The 18,290-nt window shown below is 34.9% G+C and overlaps 1 protein-coding gene across 4 annotated transcripts in view; it reads left to right on the forward strand.

Moving 5' to 3' along the window:
• VEZT (vezatin, adherens junctions transmembrane protein) overlaps window positions 1-18,290 on the forward strand; it is a 62,710-nt gene that overhangs the window by 15,713 nt on the left and 28,707 nt on the right. For 2 of the 4 annotated variants that reach the window (XM_008590375.1, XM_008590377.1), the window contains exons 1-3: window positions 12,203-12,288; window positions 13,271-13,371; window positions 17,408-17,583. In XM_008590375.1, coding sequence (XP_008588597.1) covers window positions 13,291-13,371; window positions 17,408-17,583 — 257 coding nt within the window. In that variant the 5' untranslated portion in view covers window positions 12,203-12,288; window positions 13,271-13,290. Of the gene's footprint in view, window positions 1-8,473; window positions 8,609-12,198; window positions 12,289-13,225; window positions 13,372-17,407; window positions 17,584-18,290 lie in introns of those variants that run through there. The other 2 variants (XM_008590378.1, XM_008590376.1) reach the window with 2 other exon arrangements.

Here is an 18,290-nt window from a genome sequence, read left to right on the forward strand (position 1 = left end):
CGTTTCCTTCCAGATCACTTTCAGTGCAATTACATTCAAATACGTGCGTGTGTATATATGTGTGTGACATACTTTGGCATACTTTTATAATTATATCCATAGGCTAGATGCCTGATAGTAGAATTAACTACTAGGTCAATGGATATATGTGTTTATATTATTATATCTATACTCCCAGTAATTGTGTATAAATTATCTGGTCCCTCACACCCTTGCCAACCCAAATATTCTCAAACTTCTTAATTGTTGCCAACTAATGCATAAAAATTATATTTGTTAATTTGCATTTCTTCAATCAAGGGTGAGGTTTAACATTATATTAACCTATTTGTATTTTTTTCTTTGAACTGCCCCTTTATATAATTTGCCCATTTCTACAATTAAAAAAAATTTTTTTTCTTGTTGGTTTTTATGGGCTTACTGTAAATTAATTAATTGTATCATATGTTGGCCAAATATTCTCTCCATTTTCAATAAGAGTTGTTTTTTAAAAGCCCATCAAGGTTGGTTAGAGTGCAGTGTTGTAACACCAAAGTCAAGGGTTTGGATTCCAGCCAGCCAGCAAAATAATAATAATAATAATAAAAGCCCATCGAAGGCCAGATGGTTAGCTCAGTTGGTCGGAGAGTGGTGCTGATGATGCCAATGTCCATAGTTTGATTTCTGTACTGGCCAGCTACCAAAAATAAAATAAAAGCCCACTGAGGGCTGGTTAGCTCAGTTGGTTAGAGAGTGGTACTGCTAACAACAAGGTCCAGTGTTCCATTCCTGTACTGGCAGCTGCCAAAAACAAAAACAACCCCCCTCCCCAAAAAAAAAAAAAAACCATGGAGCTAATTTTGAAAGTAATTTGCAAGAGTAAAGTACTATTGTTTTTATAGTCCCAAAAAATCTGTGGCCAGTTTCTATCCAGCCTTGTGGTAATAGGAGGCAGATGTCCTTACTAAATATTTACATATTAATTATAGCTTATCTGAAGCAAAAATAAGGTAATTGGAAATTAAAGTAGATAGTATCAGGAGAATAAGACTGACCTATTTTGAGACTTTAACTTAATTTGCTAAATAGTTTTAAAATTTCAAGTCAAGTTTTTGGTTATAAAAAACACAGAAATATAACGAACTATATGCCATAGTACATTAGACTAAGTTAATGAACTTGTTTACTCAAAATTATTTGTAACATAGTAGGGTAGATAATAGCACTGATTCTATCAAGCTGCCTAGGTTCAAATTTTTGTTCTGCTATTTACTATCCTCTGACCTTGGGCAAGTTACTTGGTCTCTCTGTACCTTGGTTTCCTTTCATATTTAAGAAGAGCCATGCTTATATGGTTATTGCAAAGATGAGATAAGTTTGTACATAAAAATACTTAGATTCGTGTCTGGCACAGTCTGGGTGCTCATTAAATGTTTGATATGGCTGTTGTTTGGGGACAGATGGGTGGGGAGAAAACCAAACCTATAGTATATTTCCATTTGTATGAAAATTTTGAAGGCTATTCATATATACATAAATAGATACAAATTTGGAGGGAAGGATTCACAAGCTAAAGAATGTTTATTACCTTTTAGGGTAGAGACTAGGTGTCTAGAGTAGTATAAACAAAGTTATTTCTCATTTTTTAAATCTTTTTCTGCTTTTTAAATTTTTAAATTTAAAAATAGCAAAATTGTAAAAAAAATTCCGTGAGGTTGAGCAGTTGAGCTTAAAGGTTTCCTTTTGTGGTGAAATAAGTTAATTTCTTGTATATCCCTAAAGAGAAATTAATAGAAAATTAAAGTGACTCTAGTGCCTGACACATACTAGGTACTCAGTAAATATTTGGTTAGTGATAAATTAATAAATGATGATTGACCCTTTTCTAGCCAGATGATCTTTCCACTAGAGTGCTGTTAGCACTCAGTCATTGGTAGCTGCAAGAATAGATAATTTGTGAGGAACCATTATCAGAATTTGGCCCGTAGTTTCTGCAGACTATAAGTTGCTTTTCTAAAAGGGTATGGGGCTCTTAGATCAGCTGTTCTGGAAAAGGGAAGGAGAGGGTCTATAAGATGCATCAGGGTTAGTGTGGAAAGAGTGTGGTTGGTTCAGACCAGGACAGAGGAAGTGACAGAGAAAAACAGAAAGAAATATTGTAATACAGTGACTTGAGCTGCAAAATAGATGCTGGGCGTTTCTTAGCGTGATATAGGTGCTGGATTGTGGGCCTGTAGTGTTGACATTGATATTGATAGTGTTGTCAGTAGACAAAGGAAACCACTCAGTAAAGTATCATTTGTGGAAGAGACTAGGTTTATTCACATAACTTTCCTAGTAAATAATGAAAACAGCTGCTAGACAACTAATTTTCTGTGATTTTTCAATCTGTGATTCCTTGTACTCCAAAACAAGTTTCTCAACCTTTGCACTATTGACATTTTGGGCTAGATAACTCTTTGTGGGGGTTGTCCTGTACAATGTAGGATATTGAGCAACTTCGTGACCTCTACCCATTAGATGCCAGTAGCACTCCCTCCCCTCACGCCCCAGTTTTAACAATGAAAAATGTCTCCAGACATTGCCCAGTATTGGAGGTGGTAGTGCAGTGACAAGGTACTTTGAGAACCACTGCTTTATAAGGCATCGTAGTCTTTTTGTTTCTGTTGTTTGTTTTAACTGCCTTGATTAATGGTGATTTTAAAATGTGGCTCCAAAATCACATAATTGAGAATTGCCTATTCCATAAACTTTACATTAGTTTGTGGAAAGAAAATGTGAATAATTAAAATTGGCAGGTAATTAGACATTTATTTGTACCTTATCTAAGACTGGTAACTTGAAATCCTGTTGCTAGAGGATACCTTTGACATTTGTTGTCCTTAGTGGAAGTATTGAGAGGCCTGGTCCTTGTTGCAGGAAGTCTGCAAGTCCAAATATTTGTTCAGCATTATCTGAATATTTTATGTGAATATATAAAATAACGTGTACATGTTATAGTAGTTGATGCATATGTGATTAACTCACAAATTCATTTAAAGGGGTTACTACATTAACATTTGCTTTGTGTCATATTCTCTTTCAGTAGACATTAAAAGTACCACTACCATTATAAGGAAGTTTGTAAGATTTGAGTGTTTTAAAATCTAATAAGCTGATCTTTTCCCCATATTAAAATAAGAAGTTGAACTTTCCCAATTTTACATTTTTTTTTCTATAATATTTTCTTAAGCCTTTTATACCATTATCTAGGAAAACCTAGCATCTGATTTTTTTAAAAAAGACATTCATTATGGACTTTAAAATTATGTATAAAAAGAGAGAATGATACAATGAAAGCTCCATGTACCCATCATGGAGCTTCATCTTCAGCAGCTGTTACCAAACTGTCTCATCTATTCCTCTCTCACACCCACTGTTTTTCTTGGAGGGTTTTAAAGCAAATCCCAGAAATGACCTAATTTCACCTGAAAATGTGGTAGTATGCATCTCTAACAGATAAGTAGTCTTTTTTTAAATGATAACCCCATCACAATTGTCTAACAATATTAATAATAATTCCCTAATATCTAATACCTAGTCTGATTTTGGACTTCTTTGAGAATCAAAAGTGTCTTCAGGATCCAAACAAGATCCATACATTGCATTGGGTGATAGGTATCTTCAGTCTTTAGCTATTTTCCCCACCTCCTACATCCTTACTATGTCATTTTGTTGAAAAAACTGGGTAATTTGATCTGTAGAATCTCCATATTTGATGATTGCATAGGATAACATGGCATTTGATTTAGCACAAAATTCCATATTTTAACATACCACTAATGCTGGAGGAGAAGGTCTGGGGAGGCCCGACAGCAGGCCTCAACCCATCCTGTCCTTTTACTAGGTTCTTGACTCTGCCACAGGAAAGAATTCAAGGGCGAGTCACAGTAGAAAGTGAGAACAGGTTTAATATAACGAATAAGTGATACAGATTTCATAGACAGAGTGTGGCCTAGCTTCAGAGACTGAGCAGGGCCCGCACCAAGTTTAATACAAAATAGAAATACAAACTTGAAGTTTAGCACAAAGAGCAGGCTGGCTCAAGAGAGTGAGCATCTGTTTGCTGAAAGTAAGTTTGATACAAAAAGAGAGCATACACACCTCTGCTGGGGAAGTGCAGATTGGCCCCAAGAAAGTGAGCAACAACCCTGCCTTCTGCTGGGATTTAAATTTTTTTTAAGTTTCACTATTTAATACATATTCATAGTAAATTCCACTTTAGTGAGCATGCTCAGCTACTAGGATTATATAACTCCTTTCTACTGACCATGCCAGCCACTGGATTTGCATAAGTCAGCCCTCTGAGGTCTCAATTTCTCCGTGTTGGTGCTGAAAATAGGTCCAACAAGTGATAGTAACTCTCGTCTAGGGGAGGGCCTAGCAGAGGGGCCTGAGACCTTGGGGAGCGGCTTGAAACCCAGAGGTGTGTCCTAAAACCCAAACACACTTCCTATCTCACCACTTTTTTTTATCTTGTTTATCAGAGAGTGTCATAAGTTTTATTTTACCACCTGAACAAGTTTAAAAGCCCCATATCATTCTTATTTTGTGCTTAAGGAAGCTGAGACCAAGAGAGGATTTTCCTGAAACATAGCCTACCTGGAAAGTACAAGACCACTCAGTATTTTCCTCGGTAATGTTGAAAGCCTGATAAACCATGATCATAGAATGAAACTTCTTAGCAAAAATCTCTCCTGTTTTGATTTGTTTTATCCACTTGTGTAAATGTTGCCTGGCACATAGAAGATGTTATCAATAAGTATTTGTTATTGAAAGAATTGCCTAATTCTGCCATCTTTGGCCTACAAGCATACTTCAAAAAGTTCATGAAGTAGTCGTATTATCTTTTAATTCTATTTTTCCACAAAATTTTTCAAATATCCTTGTATTTCTCTCTGGCCCTAGACCTGAAAACCTACTACTTGTTCTATCTAGAAAGGTTTAAAGCAATTTAGAAGAGTAAAGCTAATAATAAAAGCATTTTACCCATCATCTCCATTTTTGAACTGGTTAGGCTTCATTTTAAAATGCAAACCAGCAATAATGATACTGGCACTTCCACAAAATACATCATAGATCATTGAGAACAAATTCTGCACTAAGTGAATGGTTAAAACTTTATGTATCCATTAGTGTGGGGTCTGATATCTTTATGCGGTGTAGGGGCAAGAAGTGCCAGTAGCGTAGGACTTGAATGAGTCGTTTTCTCTAAGTGCTTGCTCAGCAAAAATTTTGGAGGTTCCTGTCTATTTTTGTTTATTTTTCTTGCAGAAGTATGTTTCAGCCACCCAAATAGTCTTAGCACCACCAAAAGGCTCTTGGCTATTTTTTATCCAGCAAAATTCTTCCTGGTGCTATGATTTGTATTTTCTGTCAGCTAAAATTTACAGGAATAGTGAACCACTAGGATTTCCTGAGGAGGAGCTCCCACATGCTGTGTCTGAGGTTTCTCATATTTCTTTTGGCTGCAGTAACATTCTTCAATACTTTGAAATTATAGTTTGAAATCTCTTCAAAAAACAACTTAACTAAAACATTTGTGATTCTGTTTTGCTTGAACCAAGGAAAAATGTTATAACATAATAGAGAAAATTACTTATTTTTAAGTAAAATAATAAATATTTAAAATTGTATTCAGTTTTAATTTCTAGTACAATAAATGTCATTAGATATTTGCATAAGCAAAAGCCTTTTGGGGCTCTCTATAATTTGTAAGACCCTAAGGGGACTTGAGATCAAAAAATTTGAGAACTACTAGTCAGGATGGGATTTTCTGAGATCTATGAAATAAATACACAGGTTATTTGGCAGTTTTAGAGGAAAGTGATGATAATTTTATCACCAAACATTTTAAAATAATTAATGTAAAGTAATAATTTCATCAAAAATCTCCTCTGCATTCTTAAAAATTACCCATGTGCTACAAGGTCTATCTTGGTCTGTTCATCTTGGCTGACCTTCAGTTAGTTAACGTAAGTGGTGTTTGTTTTCCATTTGTGTGTTGTTGCTTAAATTTTACTTTTTTTTTTTTTTTTGGTTGAAAAGTGATTGAAGGATAAAAGTAGAAATAAAACAGTAAAATAAATGCAAACATTCAGAATGCTGTCATAAATGTAATGAATAGAGCTTTAGCGTTCATACAGTATCTGGGTTTATAGGTGTTGGGAGGTTTGCACTAATAGCTAAAATAGAAAAGTGCAAATATGAAATACAATGGTAGCAGTCAAGAGTGTGCTGCCTCATTGCCATTGAGTCTTTAACTAGAAGAGGGGTCAGCAAATTAAAGCTCTTGGGCCTGACTCCCCCCGCAGCTGCCACCACCACCATTTTTGTGTGGCTGGTGAGGAAAGAATGGTTTTGATGTCTTAAATGGTTGAAAAAATATCAAAAGAGTATTTTGTGACACGTGAAAATTATATGAAATTCACATTTTGGAGTGCACAAGTAAAGTTTTATTGGGACATAACCACACTCATTGGTTTATGTATTGTCTGTGACTACTTTCACACCACCAGACTTAATCACTTGTGACAGAGACCATATGGCCTGCAAAGCCCCAAATATTTACTATCTGGCCTTTTACAGAAAAAATGTGCTGGCGCTGAGTTAGAGTAACTCCACTTTGATCCCTCTTATTTATTGTTCTTCCCCATGGGAGTTCATTTAAAGAACGGCTTCTATTGCCTTAAAAACAAGTTTGTTTTTTTTTAAAGTATGTAAACTTTTCAAAAGGTCAGCCCAAACAAATGAACTAGCCTTCTTGTTCTTTTTCCTCTCTGGGGCAGAATAGGGTGGGGTTCACAGTCCAATTTGAAAATACAGGTTGAATAATTCAAGGCAATATTTGAATGTACATTATGGGCAATATAAAGGTAAACCATTTATGCCCACGGAGATTTTAAATGTTACAGGGATAAGAAACATATTCCTCCTTATAATTTTTTTAGCATTTGTCTTAAAAGAAAGATTAAACGGGGCCAGGCTGGGGGCAGGGGTTGGGGGGGCGCAAGCAAACAAAGATTAAGCGTAGCTTAAAAGGAAAGTATTTGACTCCATTTTTGTTTTATTATATTGATGCCAAGCAAACTGCTACCAGTCTAGCAAATTCCTACTCTTCCGCATTCTTCCTAACTCAAGGATATATTCCCTAAAAGTCTTGGTCTATTTCCATAGCATCCAATACATTCCTGTCATTGTTGATTTGCTTGGTGTCTCCGTACTAAACTACAAGTAAGCTTCTTCGGTATTTTCTCAATAGACACAGCAGGGACTGTGTTTTATTTTAGGTAGTATAGTATAATATTTCAGAGAGTTGGCTTTGGGGTCAGATGTGTCAGTCAATCTTGTCTCTCCTGCTTTCTCCAGATGAGTGATTCTGTTTCCTCATCTGTGGAATGGGAATAACCATGATAACGATCATAATAATACCTCTTAGAGTTTGTTGTGAACCTTAACAGAGATAATGCAAGTAAAATACTTAAGATTTTGCCACGTAGAACTTTTGTTAGCTGTGTTGTGAGGTTTTGGGGTTATTATATTTCTCACCTTAACATACAATCTTTTTGAAGCTTTAAATATTTCCTTGAATGTAAATAAAGGTTTATTTTTAAACATGTCATCAACTTTGTGCTTTAGAGAAGGTTGAAAGTTAAAATTAAATCTTGCTATTTATTTAGAAAGAGTTGTGCAATAGATTTGCATCTGATAGTGGCAATGATATTTCTGTTTGACGGAGTTGGGATGATTCTTCCTTTTTTGTCTGTTCCAAAACCTTTGCTCATTCCATGTATTTTATATAAAGTTAAAGTATAAATTGTGTGCTTACTCTGTGCCAGGAACTGTTCTAAATACTTTATATTAATTTAGCTCTTAGAAGAACTCTATGAACTAAGTGTTGTTATTCCTATTTTTAGATGAGACAGCTGATGCATAGAAGGATTATAAATTGCCATAGGTTGCTTAGCTAATAAAAGGCAGAGTTGGGATTTGAATCTATATGTAGTTTGTTTCCAGAGTTTGTATTCTTAACCACTGTGTTGTAATGCTTTTATTAGCAATTTTCTCATTTGCCATGTGCTTGTGTGTCAGATACAGCTTAACTATGATAACTCTCTTGAAGAGTTTTTGCTTACAGTGCTGAGCATGTGGTAGATGATATGTATTTGTGTTTGAATGAATTAATGAATATGATGGTATGATAACATTATAATTAATACAATCATCGTTTAAATCTTTATGGCTTCGAGTAATAACTATTTTTCACTGTAGATCCTCTTAGGAACTATTTCTTCTAAAAGCTATAAATATCGGCTATGAAGCAGTCTACTCTAAGACTACAAAAATTTGGGCAAAGAAAGTGCTTAACTAATCTATTTATAAAATTCATTTTTTTCTTACTGGTACTTGCTGAAAAGTGATCTTGAAATTGCTTTATTTTATATGTCTCTTTCAGAATTCTCCACTTTACCAGTACTTACAGGACCTGGGACACACAGACTTTGAAATATGTTCTTTTTTGTCACCAAAAACAGAAAAATGCACAACGACAGAGGGACAACAAAGGACTCCTACAAGAATCCTGCCGAAAGTAAGAAAGCATGTTCATTCTTTATCTTTACCTTACTGACTATTTAAGCTGCTTTTTCCCTTACCCTCACAAACAAAACAAAACACTTCATAAGCACCTCCATGTCCTTCCTCACACTGCAAGACTTTATTTTTATTTCATCAGTAGTACAAAACTGTCTATTTAGATAAACATGAATCCTTGCTGTTTTGGACTATTTTGTGGTAAATTATATAAGGTGAGGAAATGGATATGGTTGAGAATTAAAATATATTATTTACTTAAATATTGAAGTTATCCAGAGGGAACCAGAAAAATATACTAAAACCTTACAAGAACCCAACAAATAAGAATCCCCTATTAATTGGAATTTTTTTCTTTAAGTCTTTTTTTTAAAAAGAGAGCACAAATTATAAGAAAACAAATGGACATTTCTTAAACATTTACCTCAAAATTGATGCCTTTTATATCTAACGTATTATATACTTTTATATAGTAAATATCTCATAGTTGATGTACAGCATTGTGAGGCTGAGAAACTGGAAGAATCCCATTAATTATGTTCTATAAAATGCATTTACCAGATTCATTTCTGTTCTATTCGCCATATCTACTAAAATCAGAAAATATTCCAGCACACTTCGGTTCAGTTTTCTTTTTAATTGAAGCATATTGATTTTACATATTTTTGGGGTATGGAGTTATATTTCAATACATGTTTAGTGATCACATCAGGGTAGTTAGCAAGTTCATTATCACAAAAATTTATCGTTTCTTTGTGATGAGAACATTTCAGTTTTAACCAAAGGGATTCTAACTTAACCGAAAAAAATATAACCACATCACCCCATTCCTTGAGCATTCTAGTTTAATCAATGTTTTATTACAAGACTCAATTACTCTTGGGAGGAGGCATTTAAAGTTTTCAATTAGTCATACTCTATTATGATAGGGAGGAAAAAACATGGATCAGCAGAACGATCTTTTCTCCTGGTCTTAAACACCTAGAGGATCTCTTCTCCTACTCTTATTAAACACCTAAAGTGTGGGGTTGCCAAGCTGACCCATTAATAGCAGCAAAGTAAGCACAAGAGACTTTTTTTTGACTAACACCCAGAAGGTGGGAGTTAGGAGAGTTAGCTCACATGGATTAAAATCAGTTTTTACTCCCCTTGCCTGTTTCAAGTATGAATGTTCCAGGAAGGGTTTTGGAAGCAAACCTAAGGATGTATCTAATAGGCTAATTACGAATTAAAACTTGGATGTGAGATTACTTGGCAACACAAAACAAAGAATGGCTGAGGGATAGTCTTGGGTCAGGAGATGGGCATTGACCTCTAATTTTTGTTTTGTTTTGTTTTCTGGTACAAACTTGGGTTTTATAGGTATTTCATCCTTATCATTTCTGACAAAGTTTTTCATTTATAGAACTGTTGTTGTTAGTTTATAAGTAAATCAAAGGAGACTTTGAAATTTCAACCTTTCAGAAATTGAGGAACAATAAAAAGCATAACCAGAGGATGTTTTTAAAAATTACCAAGTCTAGAAAGTTTGTTTAATCTTCATATTGCACATCTCTAATTTTAGTACATGGGCTGCTGAAGCGAGCACTATATTGCAGATTTCTAACTGAGCTATATATTTTTTAAACTGGATTATTTTCTAAATCTGGGGGCTGCTAAATTTTAGAAAGATGTGTCAAATTATTTAGTTCATTCTCAGGAAATATATTTTTAGAATTGCCCCCCAAAATTCTGTTTAAGGAATGAAGTATCAGTTATTTTCTTTGGAAAGCGATTTTTTGAATAGTATGAGTTCTTGATGAAACAGTCATTAGCATTAATTGCCCTCTCTTTTTTAACTTGTGTTTTTTTATGTGCTTGTAAAGTACTTATTGAGTAGTCTGTCCTGGTATCCCTACCATGACTGTTCATTCTCTTTTCCAGTTTCTTTCCTATGATTATTCTTTTTTTTTTGTCTTTTTTGTGACCGGTAAGGGGATCGCAACCCTTGGCTTGGTGTTGCCCACACCGCGCTCAGCCAGTGAATGCACCTGCCATCCCTATATAGGATCCGAACCCACGCGGGAGCGCCGCTGCGCTCCCAAGCACCGCACTCTCCCGAGTGCGCCACGGGGCCAGCCCTCCTATGATTATTCTTATACTTTCCTATATAAAGTTTTGGCATCAGGCTTCTTCTCTGCTTGGTCTGTTCTTCTGAGTGGTCTCATCCTTCTTGCCTTCATTGGCCACTTATGTCCAGTGAAGTTCCAGATGTTTGTTAGACATTTTCACTTGAATGTGCCCCAAGAAGCCCAGATTCAACATGTCCAAAACAGGACTGCTTTCCTCAGCCACCCCCGGAACAAACAAACAAAAAACATATTCTTTATATATTCTCAAATCACCGTCCTGTCACTTATCTTACCATTTCCCATCACTCCTGCATTGCTTTGGTCCCTAAATGATATATCAAGTCAACTTCTGTGTCTCTTAAATCTAACCCTTATTCATTACCATTTTTGCATTCATTACCTAGTTCAAGCCTTTGTAACTATTTAGCTGAACTATTAAATATCCTCCTAATCTTGCTTCTAGCCTACAGTTATTCCCCGCCAGTACAACCACCAAACTATTGACAGTTATCTTTTTTTTAATGCTGATTTTATTGTTTCACTTCCTTGTATAAAAACCTTCCGTGGCTCATCACAGCCTACAGAATAAAGTCTAAACTATTATGGGTTATAAGACCAAAGTCCTTTAAAACCTATTTCAGTGTACTTTTTAAACTTCATTACAAATCCCTTCTTTTCTCAGGTCATAATTGTTCCTGACTCTGCTACCATCCCTGTGGCATGTGCTTCTATGTCTGTCTCCTTTGCTAATAACCCTTGCCTGGAGTGTTCTCCATTCCTACTCATCAGTTATGACTTAGCTCCAGTGTTAGTTCCTCTCTGACCTCCTCTTTTCTCATACTTTTCCAGACTTTACTTTGGTTTGTAATTATTTGTACCGTCTGTTCTTCTGTATTAAGTTCTTGAAAATAGCAGTCATATATATTTATTTTTGTTTCCATGACCCTTTGCAGTACCTGTGATATAATAATCACTTAATAAATGTAAATTCCATTTAATGGCATGCTCAGGGAATGGGCTATTAAGGTAAATTGAATTTTTGGTTGATTCAGTAATATAACTTTTATTTCAGTATGTGACAGTTTTTCTAAAATGATTAAAATATCTTTTGCCTTAGTATGGTGGAATGAAACGGTCTTAATATTTGAGAACTTGGAGTACCCTATGGTTTTCATTCTGAAATAAATACCATCATCATGTTGACATAGATAGTACTGTATACAGTGTTCCTGAGATAAATGAGCTACATCAGGATGACTTCTGGCTGCTCTTTAAAAATCAGATTTCCAGGCCTCACTCTAAACCTATTGAATCAGAATCTTTAATTTGGGGTCCCAGGAATGTTTCTAACTAAAATCTCCAGGTGATTCTTATGTATAACTAAATTTGGGAACTAATAAGGAGAATGAGACATATTGAAGTTTTTCTGCTGTTTGGGTGAGGTTTAATAATCCTATACAATGTCATTCATCTTCAGCGAAGCTTCCTGTTAAAAGTGGCTCAAACCGTCAAAAATTGGATTTTTTTTTCTCAGTGCAATGAGAGCGATGACTTACTTCACAAGTTGGTAAGTATTCACTTCTTTTTGTCATTTTTCAGGGCTCCAGTTTATTAATGAGAGAATCGATGAATCAGTATTTGTTTTGCTACTGATTTGGACAGTGACTGATTTTTATTAGAAATTCCACAATAATTGGGGACCTTTTAATTTGGGCTTATTGGTATTGTTTATAGCTCTTGGAAGAGATTATTAGGCACTTAGGATGGAGTATTCTGGTAGTTATAGAAACCTTATTTGTTAGATTACTAATTTACTGCTACCATCTTCCTCCATTGATAGGTATTCTCAGTAGGGAAGGAAATATGTCTATTAGTGGTATCAGTTCAATCTCATAGGGCTGATAAATCACAGAATTTCCCAAAGATTTGAAAGAGTCAAAATTGAGGGTCTTTGTGATTCCTGTGAAGCTTTCTTTTTTTTCATATGTCTGCTGTAATATATTTGTTGCTTGGCCCCTGACCCCAAGGGGGTATATTTTAACCTTCTTATACCTTAACAATACAAAATCCAGGTAGTACAGGTAAAAAATGCACGTTATAACATTCTCATGGCTTCTAGTAGGAGTAATCAAATTACAAGTAAGCAGGTTTCAGGATCCTCTGCTGGCCTGTGACCTTAAGAATTATCATTCTTGTAAATTAACATTTGTGAAGAGATTGTTTACAAAGTGCTTTCACATTTTGATTTGGTAATCCAAACAACATTGTATGGTTTAGTATATTTTAGCAGTGAGAAAGCCAAGTTTTAGGCAGGTCAGTTTGGTTTAATAATTTATTAAGTGAATTATTCAACCAGAAAGTGATATTATTTAACTAGAAAGTGATAGAGTCAGAATTTGAACCCAGATCTCCTGGTTTCAAAGCCCATGCTCTTTCCACTATAACATACTACCTCTCTTGCTTGAGGATTATTATTTTTTGACTGACTAAAATTACTTTTTTAGCAACCCACATTGGCAAGTTATCTGTTCAGGGTTTCATCTTTGTAGAAGGTGTGTTGAGAAGGTCAATGAAGTGTCTTGTCATCTACGTAGAATATCATCTTTATCCAGGTGGAGCCATCTCATTCTACAGTGATACTAGGAATGTGGTAAGGTATATGGATCATATACATTTTTCTGTGGTTTAATCATAGTCTGCATAGGCCTGGTCTTTTCATTCTCGGTTCTTCATCACTGGCCACATGTTTCATGTCATGTTTCACTATAAAGTTCCAGCTTCTGTTTGCATCCCTTTCGTGCCTGTGTTATGGGGATTTATAGGAATATATATCTAAGAAATAGTTTACTAGTAATGGAACAAGGAATTGCCCAGTTAGCTTCTGGTGTGAGATTGTTTGACTTTTTCCACTTGGTTGTGATGTATTTTAAATTGTGTTAGCCATACAGATATTCAGACAGGCCCTCTTTCTTTTTTATAAAAATATTGGCAATTGCTCCATGATATCTGAACATTGTTCAGTTTATAGTACTTTCTTAAAGATTATAAAAAAGATTCCTTTATAGCAACAATGATGGTAGTGGTAATAGCAGTTTTTAAGCGCTTTTTAGCCTATAGAGTGCTTTCACACATGTTACCTCATTTGATTCTCATATCAGCTTTATGAAACAGCAATATATTAAGAAGTGTGTAAGATCATTGAAGTATATTGGCACATGAAAAAGTTCCCTTCTCCATCCCTATGGGAAAAAAATAGAAATCTCTTTATTCTTTAGTTGTGCCTTCTCATATGCTTTTCATTCCATCCAGGCAGAAATCTTCCTAAGTTACTTTCTCATGCCACTTCTCTATTTAGATCCTACGAAGATCTCCATTATCAAGCCAATCAAGTCCAAATTTATCACCTTGGCATTCAAGAGTCTGCATAAGTTGACCCTAACCTACCTTTCCAGCTTTGTCCACCAGTATTTTTTATCAGTGAACTCAGTCTTCCTTTTCCTTTATTCTGTACTTATTCTGTATGTCTATGTTTATGGTATTATACTGTGGTGGAATTCATTCCATTTTTCTCTCCATCTATTGGGGTCTTTTCAGTAAGCAGTTCTATCTTTTCTTCAAGGCTTTCCCAAAAACTTCAGCCTATTGGATCTCTTATTTTCTGCATCAATTTAGTAATAATTATCTGTGCTATGTTCTGTAACTCTTTGTATTGTATTATATTCAGTGTGTGCTTTTCCTTATTGTGTTTTAATTAGTTCATGTGTAGTAAAACACTAATAGCTAACATTTATATAGTGCTTACTGTGTGCCAGACACTGTTCTTAGTATTTTACATATGTTGACTTATTTAATCCTCACAACAACCCTATGAAGTAGGTACTATTATTATCCCCATTTTGCAGATGAGGAAACTGGCACAGAGAGGTTATTAACTTGCTTAAGTTATGGAGCCAGGATATAAACCTAGGTACCAAGTCTTGGCACTCAAACTTATTGAGGGTGAGCCAAATTTTACATACTCTTAGTACACCTCCTAGCAAGCACATAGCTCCTAACTATACAGATGATACTTGCTAATATTTATCAGAATTGTACCGTTTCAATTTTTTCATTTGTTTGAATCTTGAACCTAGGCTTCCCAGTCCAAACAGGGTCTGTTGTGACATGTTTCTTAATTTGACAGGTGTCCATTTTCCTAGTAGTTAGATTGCTACATTATAACACAGTTTCCATATTTTCTGCAGTTCTTATTTTTATAATTAAAAAGTAATATATAATTTTTATAATTTATCCTTAAGAAAGAAACAATGCATTAATTTAATCTGATTCAATTTAAACAACTATAATTATTAGAATATAGTTCAAATTTTTCCTTTATAGAGGCAATCTAATCAGTAAGATTATACTGCTTTAGTTATTTGGAGTGTCTTTGTTCCTTTCAAGTTCATTTGTACGTATAAATGATGGTAGGTTATTGGTCTGTCACACCCTTGAATGAAATACTCCCAGAGCTATCAGTACTGCCTCTAATCGTGTTGGTTGTTGGGAGGTGTTATTCTAGTTTTGCAGATGGGTCTGATGCCAAGTTGAAGAAAGTGAGTAACTGATTAAGCAGAATCTCTATCTGTGAAGAGGGAGAGCTCCATCGTACGTTAATAGTTATCCTCCTCTCTGACAGCCTTATCCTTCATCTAGTTAAGCTTCTTTAGACTTACCTATAAAAGGTGCATAGAAGTCTCATAAAAGGTATGGCATAAAGCTTTTATAGCAAAAGTTTGATTTCTAATACTCGTATTTGAATATGACTGTATCTAACTGGAGAATCCAAACCAAATGGTAAGATCAATATGTGAAGATTCATTTCAGAGATTACTTGAAAAGCTACCATGCTCCATCTCCTGCCCAGTCATTAGTATAAAGTGAGTTTTGCTGTTCTTTCTTTATGAAAGTGGGGTGGGACATCAAATAGTTAAGCGGTTTCTAATGTTAGGATCAGGATTGTGAGAAGAGGAGGCAACTGTTCAAACATGAAACATTAAAGTGCTGCAGACTTATCTGCAGAGTGTGTCAGTAGATGGTAAAAAAGCCTAAAAAACAGGCTAAAAGGAAGATAAATATTCCATTGAGAAGATGTTCCCTTTTTAGATTGAAGATAACAACAGGCTAAAAGGAAGATAAATATTCCATTGAGAAGATGTTCCCTTTTTAGATTGAAGATAAATAAAATATATCCAAATAGGCCTAATATTAAAAATATTCTTCTCCTTCTCTAAAAGTGACATATAACCATGATCAAGAGGTCATGTACTCAGTTTAATATATGGATTTCCACATTCCTACTTCAGTCCTCATTATGATCAGCCAGGGCTGTAATCTGTGGAGTTGGAATGATTAACTGAGAAAAGCAAACCGACTGCCTTCAGACCCTAGGCCTCACTGATTTTACTTTAATCGCTAAAGGCCTTGTCCATTAAAAGTTCGCTTATTTTGATCAAATAATAGGATCACTCTATTATCAAATTTAATACAAAATAAAACTTTAGATTTTCTGTTGAGGCAGACTATATTCAGGGAAGCAAAATCAACTACCAAAGGCTTAGGATTTGAAATTGTAATTCTGAAAAGTTATTTAATCTCTTTGGGCTTCGGTTTTATCCTCGATAAAATGGAGAGGAGGATGATAATGGACATCACAGGGTTACCGTGAGGTTGAACCTATCTGCCCTAACACTGTTACCTCATCTCTCACCTCTCCACTATGTGCACTGTGCACACAGCTAATATCAGATTAAATTTACACTTCCCTAAATTAGAAGGCTTTTGTCCTGTCCCATCTCACTAGTCTTTCATCTTATCAATTCTTATTCATCCTTTAAGACTTAGCTCAGGATTCACCTCTTTTACTTTCTCTGACTTCATTTCATGTTTGGTCCCTCTGTGCCATTTTCATAGTACCCTAGGTATACCTCATTGTACTCCTTTGCACATTATATTGCAACTGTTAGCTTTTCAGTTCTGTTAAACCATGAACTCTTTAAGAGTAGAGACTTGAATGTCTTGTTTGTTTTTTGTGTCTTCAGTGTCAAGCATGGTGCCTGGCTTGTAGAAGATATTCCTTGATAGTCGGATAGAAGGAAGAGAGGAAGGAATAAATGAGCTGGTATATGTGAAGGCATTTTGTAAACTATAAAGTGCTATGCAAATGTTAGTGTGGTTTTGTATTACATTCCTTAATGATGTATTTTTTAATATTTGAATGTCCATTTTTAGAAGGCCTTGATCCTGCTGATATAATTCTTAGATATTGGCTGTATTTTTATAGTATCCATGGATAACATCTTCTTTGTTGTAGGATTACGTTTTTACATTGTTTCCTAGCAATTTAATTAATGAGGCTTAACTAGACAAGTTTATTAATCTGTAATTACTTTACATCTGGTTATTAAAAATTTATATTTCACATCTGGTGACTCAATCATGACTACCTCAATCTTTATTATTGCACATTTACAGTGAAAGTAAAACCCCATCTATCATACTGATGGTAGATTGAACTGTTGTTTCTTCTTCCTGGAGTCTGTACTGAAAATAAACACTTCTAAATTTTCTTAGTACATTTAGAGCTTAGCATTTACTACAATATTATGTATGTATTAATACCTCTCTTCTGGTATTTTAATGGCAAGGATATTGGATTCCGACTCGACTCACTACATACCATCCTGCAACAGGAAGTCTTGGTACAAGAGGATGTGGAGCTGATTGAGCTGCTTGATCCCAGTATCCTGTCTGCAGGGCAACCTCCACAACAGGAAAATGGACACCTTCCAACACTTTGCTCCCTGGCAGCTCCCAATATTTGGTACCATCCAGAAACATTTATCCGTTGAATGCTTACATATGAATTACAGGAAATTCATCATGCTGACCATTGTAAAGGCATTATAAATATTTCATACACTTAGCATTACAATTGGTTTAATGATATGCCAGAGGTAAAAAAAAAAAAAAAAAGTTTTGGGAGGTATGTACGTTCAGCCCTGGCTTTGGGGGGCTTCCACCCCAGAACAAAAAAAAGATCTAGACCTTACTGGCAGCTCCCAATATTTGGTACCATCCAGAAACATTTATCCGTTGAATGCTTACATATGAATTACAGGAAATTCATCATGCTGACCATTGTAAAGGCATTATAAATATTTCATACACTTAGCATTACAATTGGTTTAATGATATGCCAGAGGTAAAAAAAAAAAAAAAAAGTATCTTTCTAAAGTAGCTATTATTTAAAATAAAGCTGGAAAAAAATCAATTTGATTATTATATACTGTGTGCCAAAAGAATTTCTCTCTGTACACATGTGTACATGCAAACCTAGCCTGTTCTTTATGTTTCTATATAATTAATAGATTTTATCATAACCACATTGTAGAGACACCAAGTATAGGATGGGACATGGAGGTAAACAATTGATTCTTGCTATGTTGGCTGAGAAGAGATACTAGGAAACATAGTTTGATGACTCAAACCTATTCTAAAATGTTTCAACTTGAAGTATTTGGGTCTAAT

This window comes from Galeopterus variegatus, unplaced genomic scaffold (assembly GCF_000696425.1).
Source record: "Galeopterus variegatus unplaced genomic scaffold, G_variegatus-3.0.2 Scaffold6058, whole genome shotgun sequence".
NCBI classification, from domain to species: domain Eukaryota; kingdom Metazoa; phylum Chordata; class Mammalia; order Dermoptera; family Cynocephalidae; genus Galeopterus; species Galeopterus variegatus.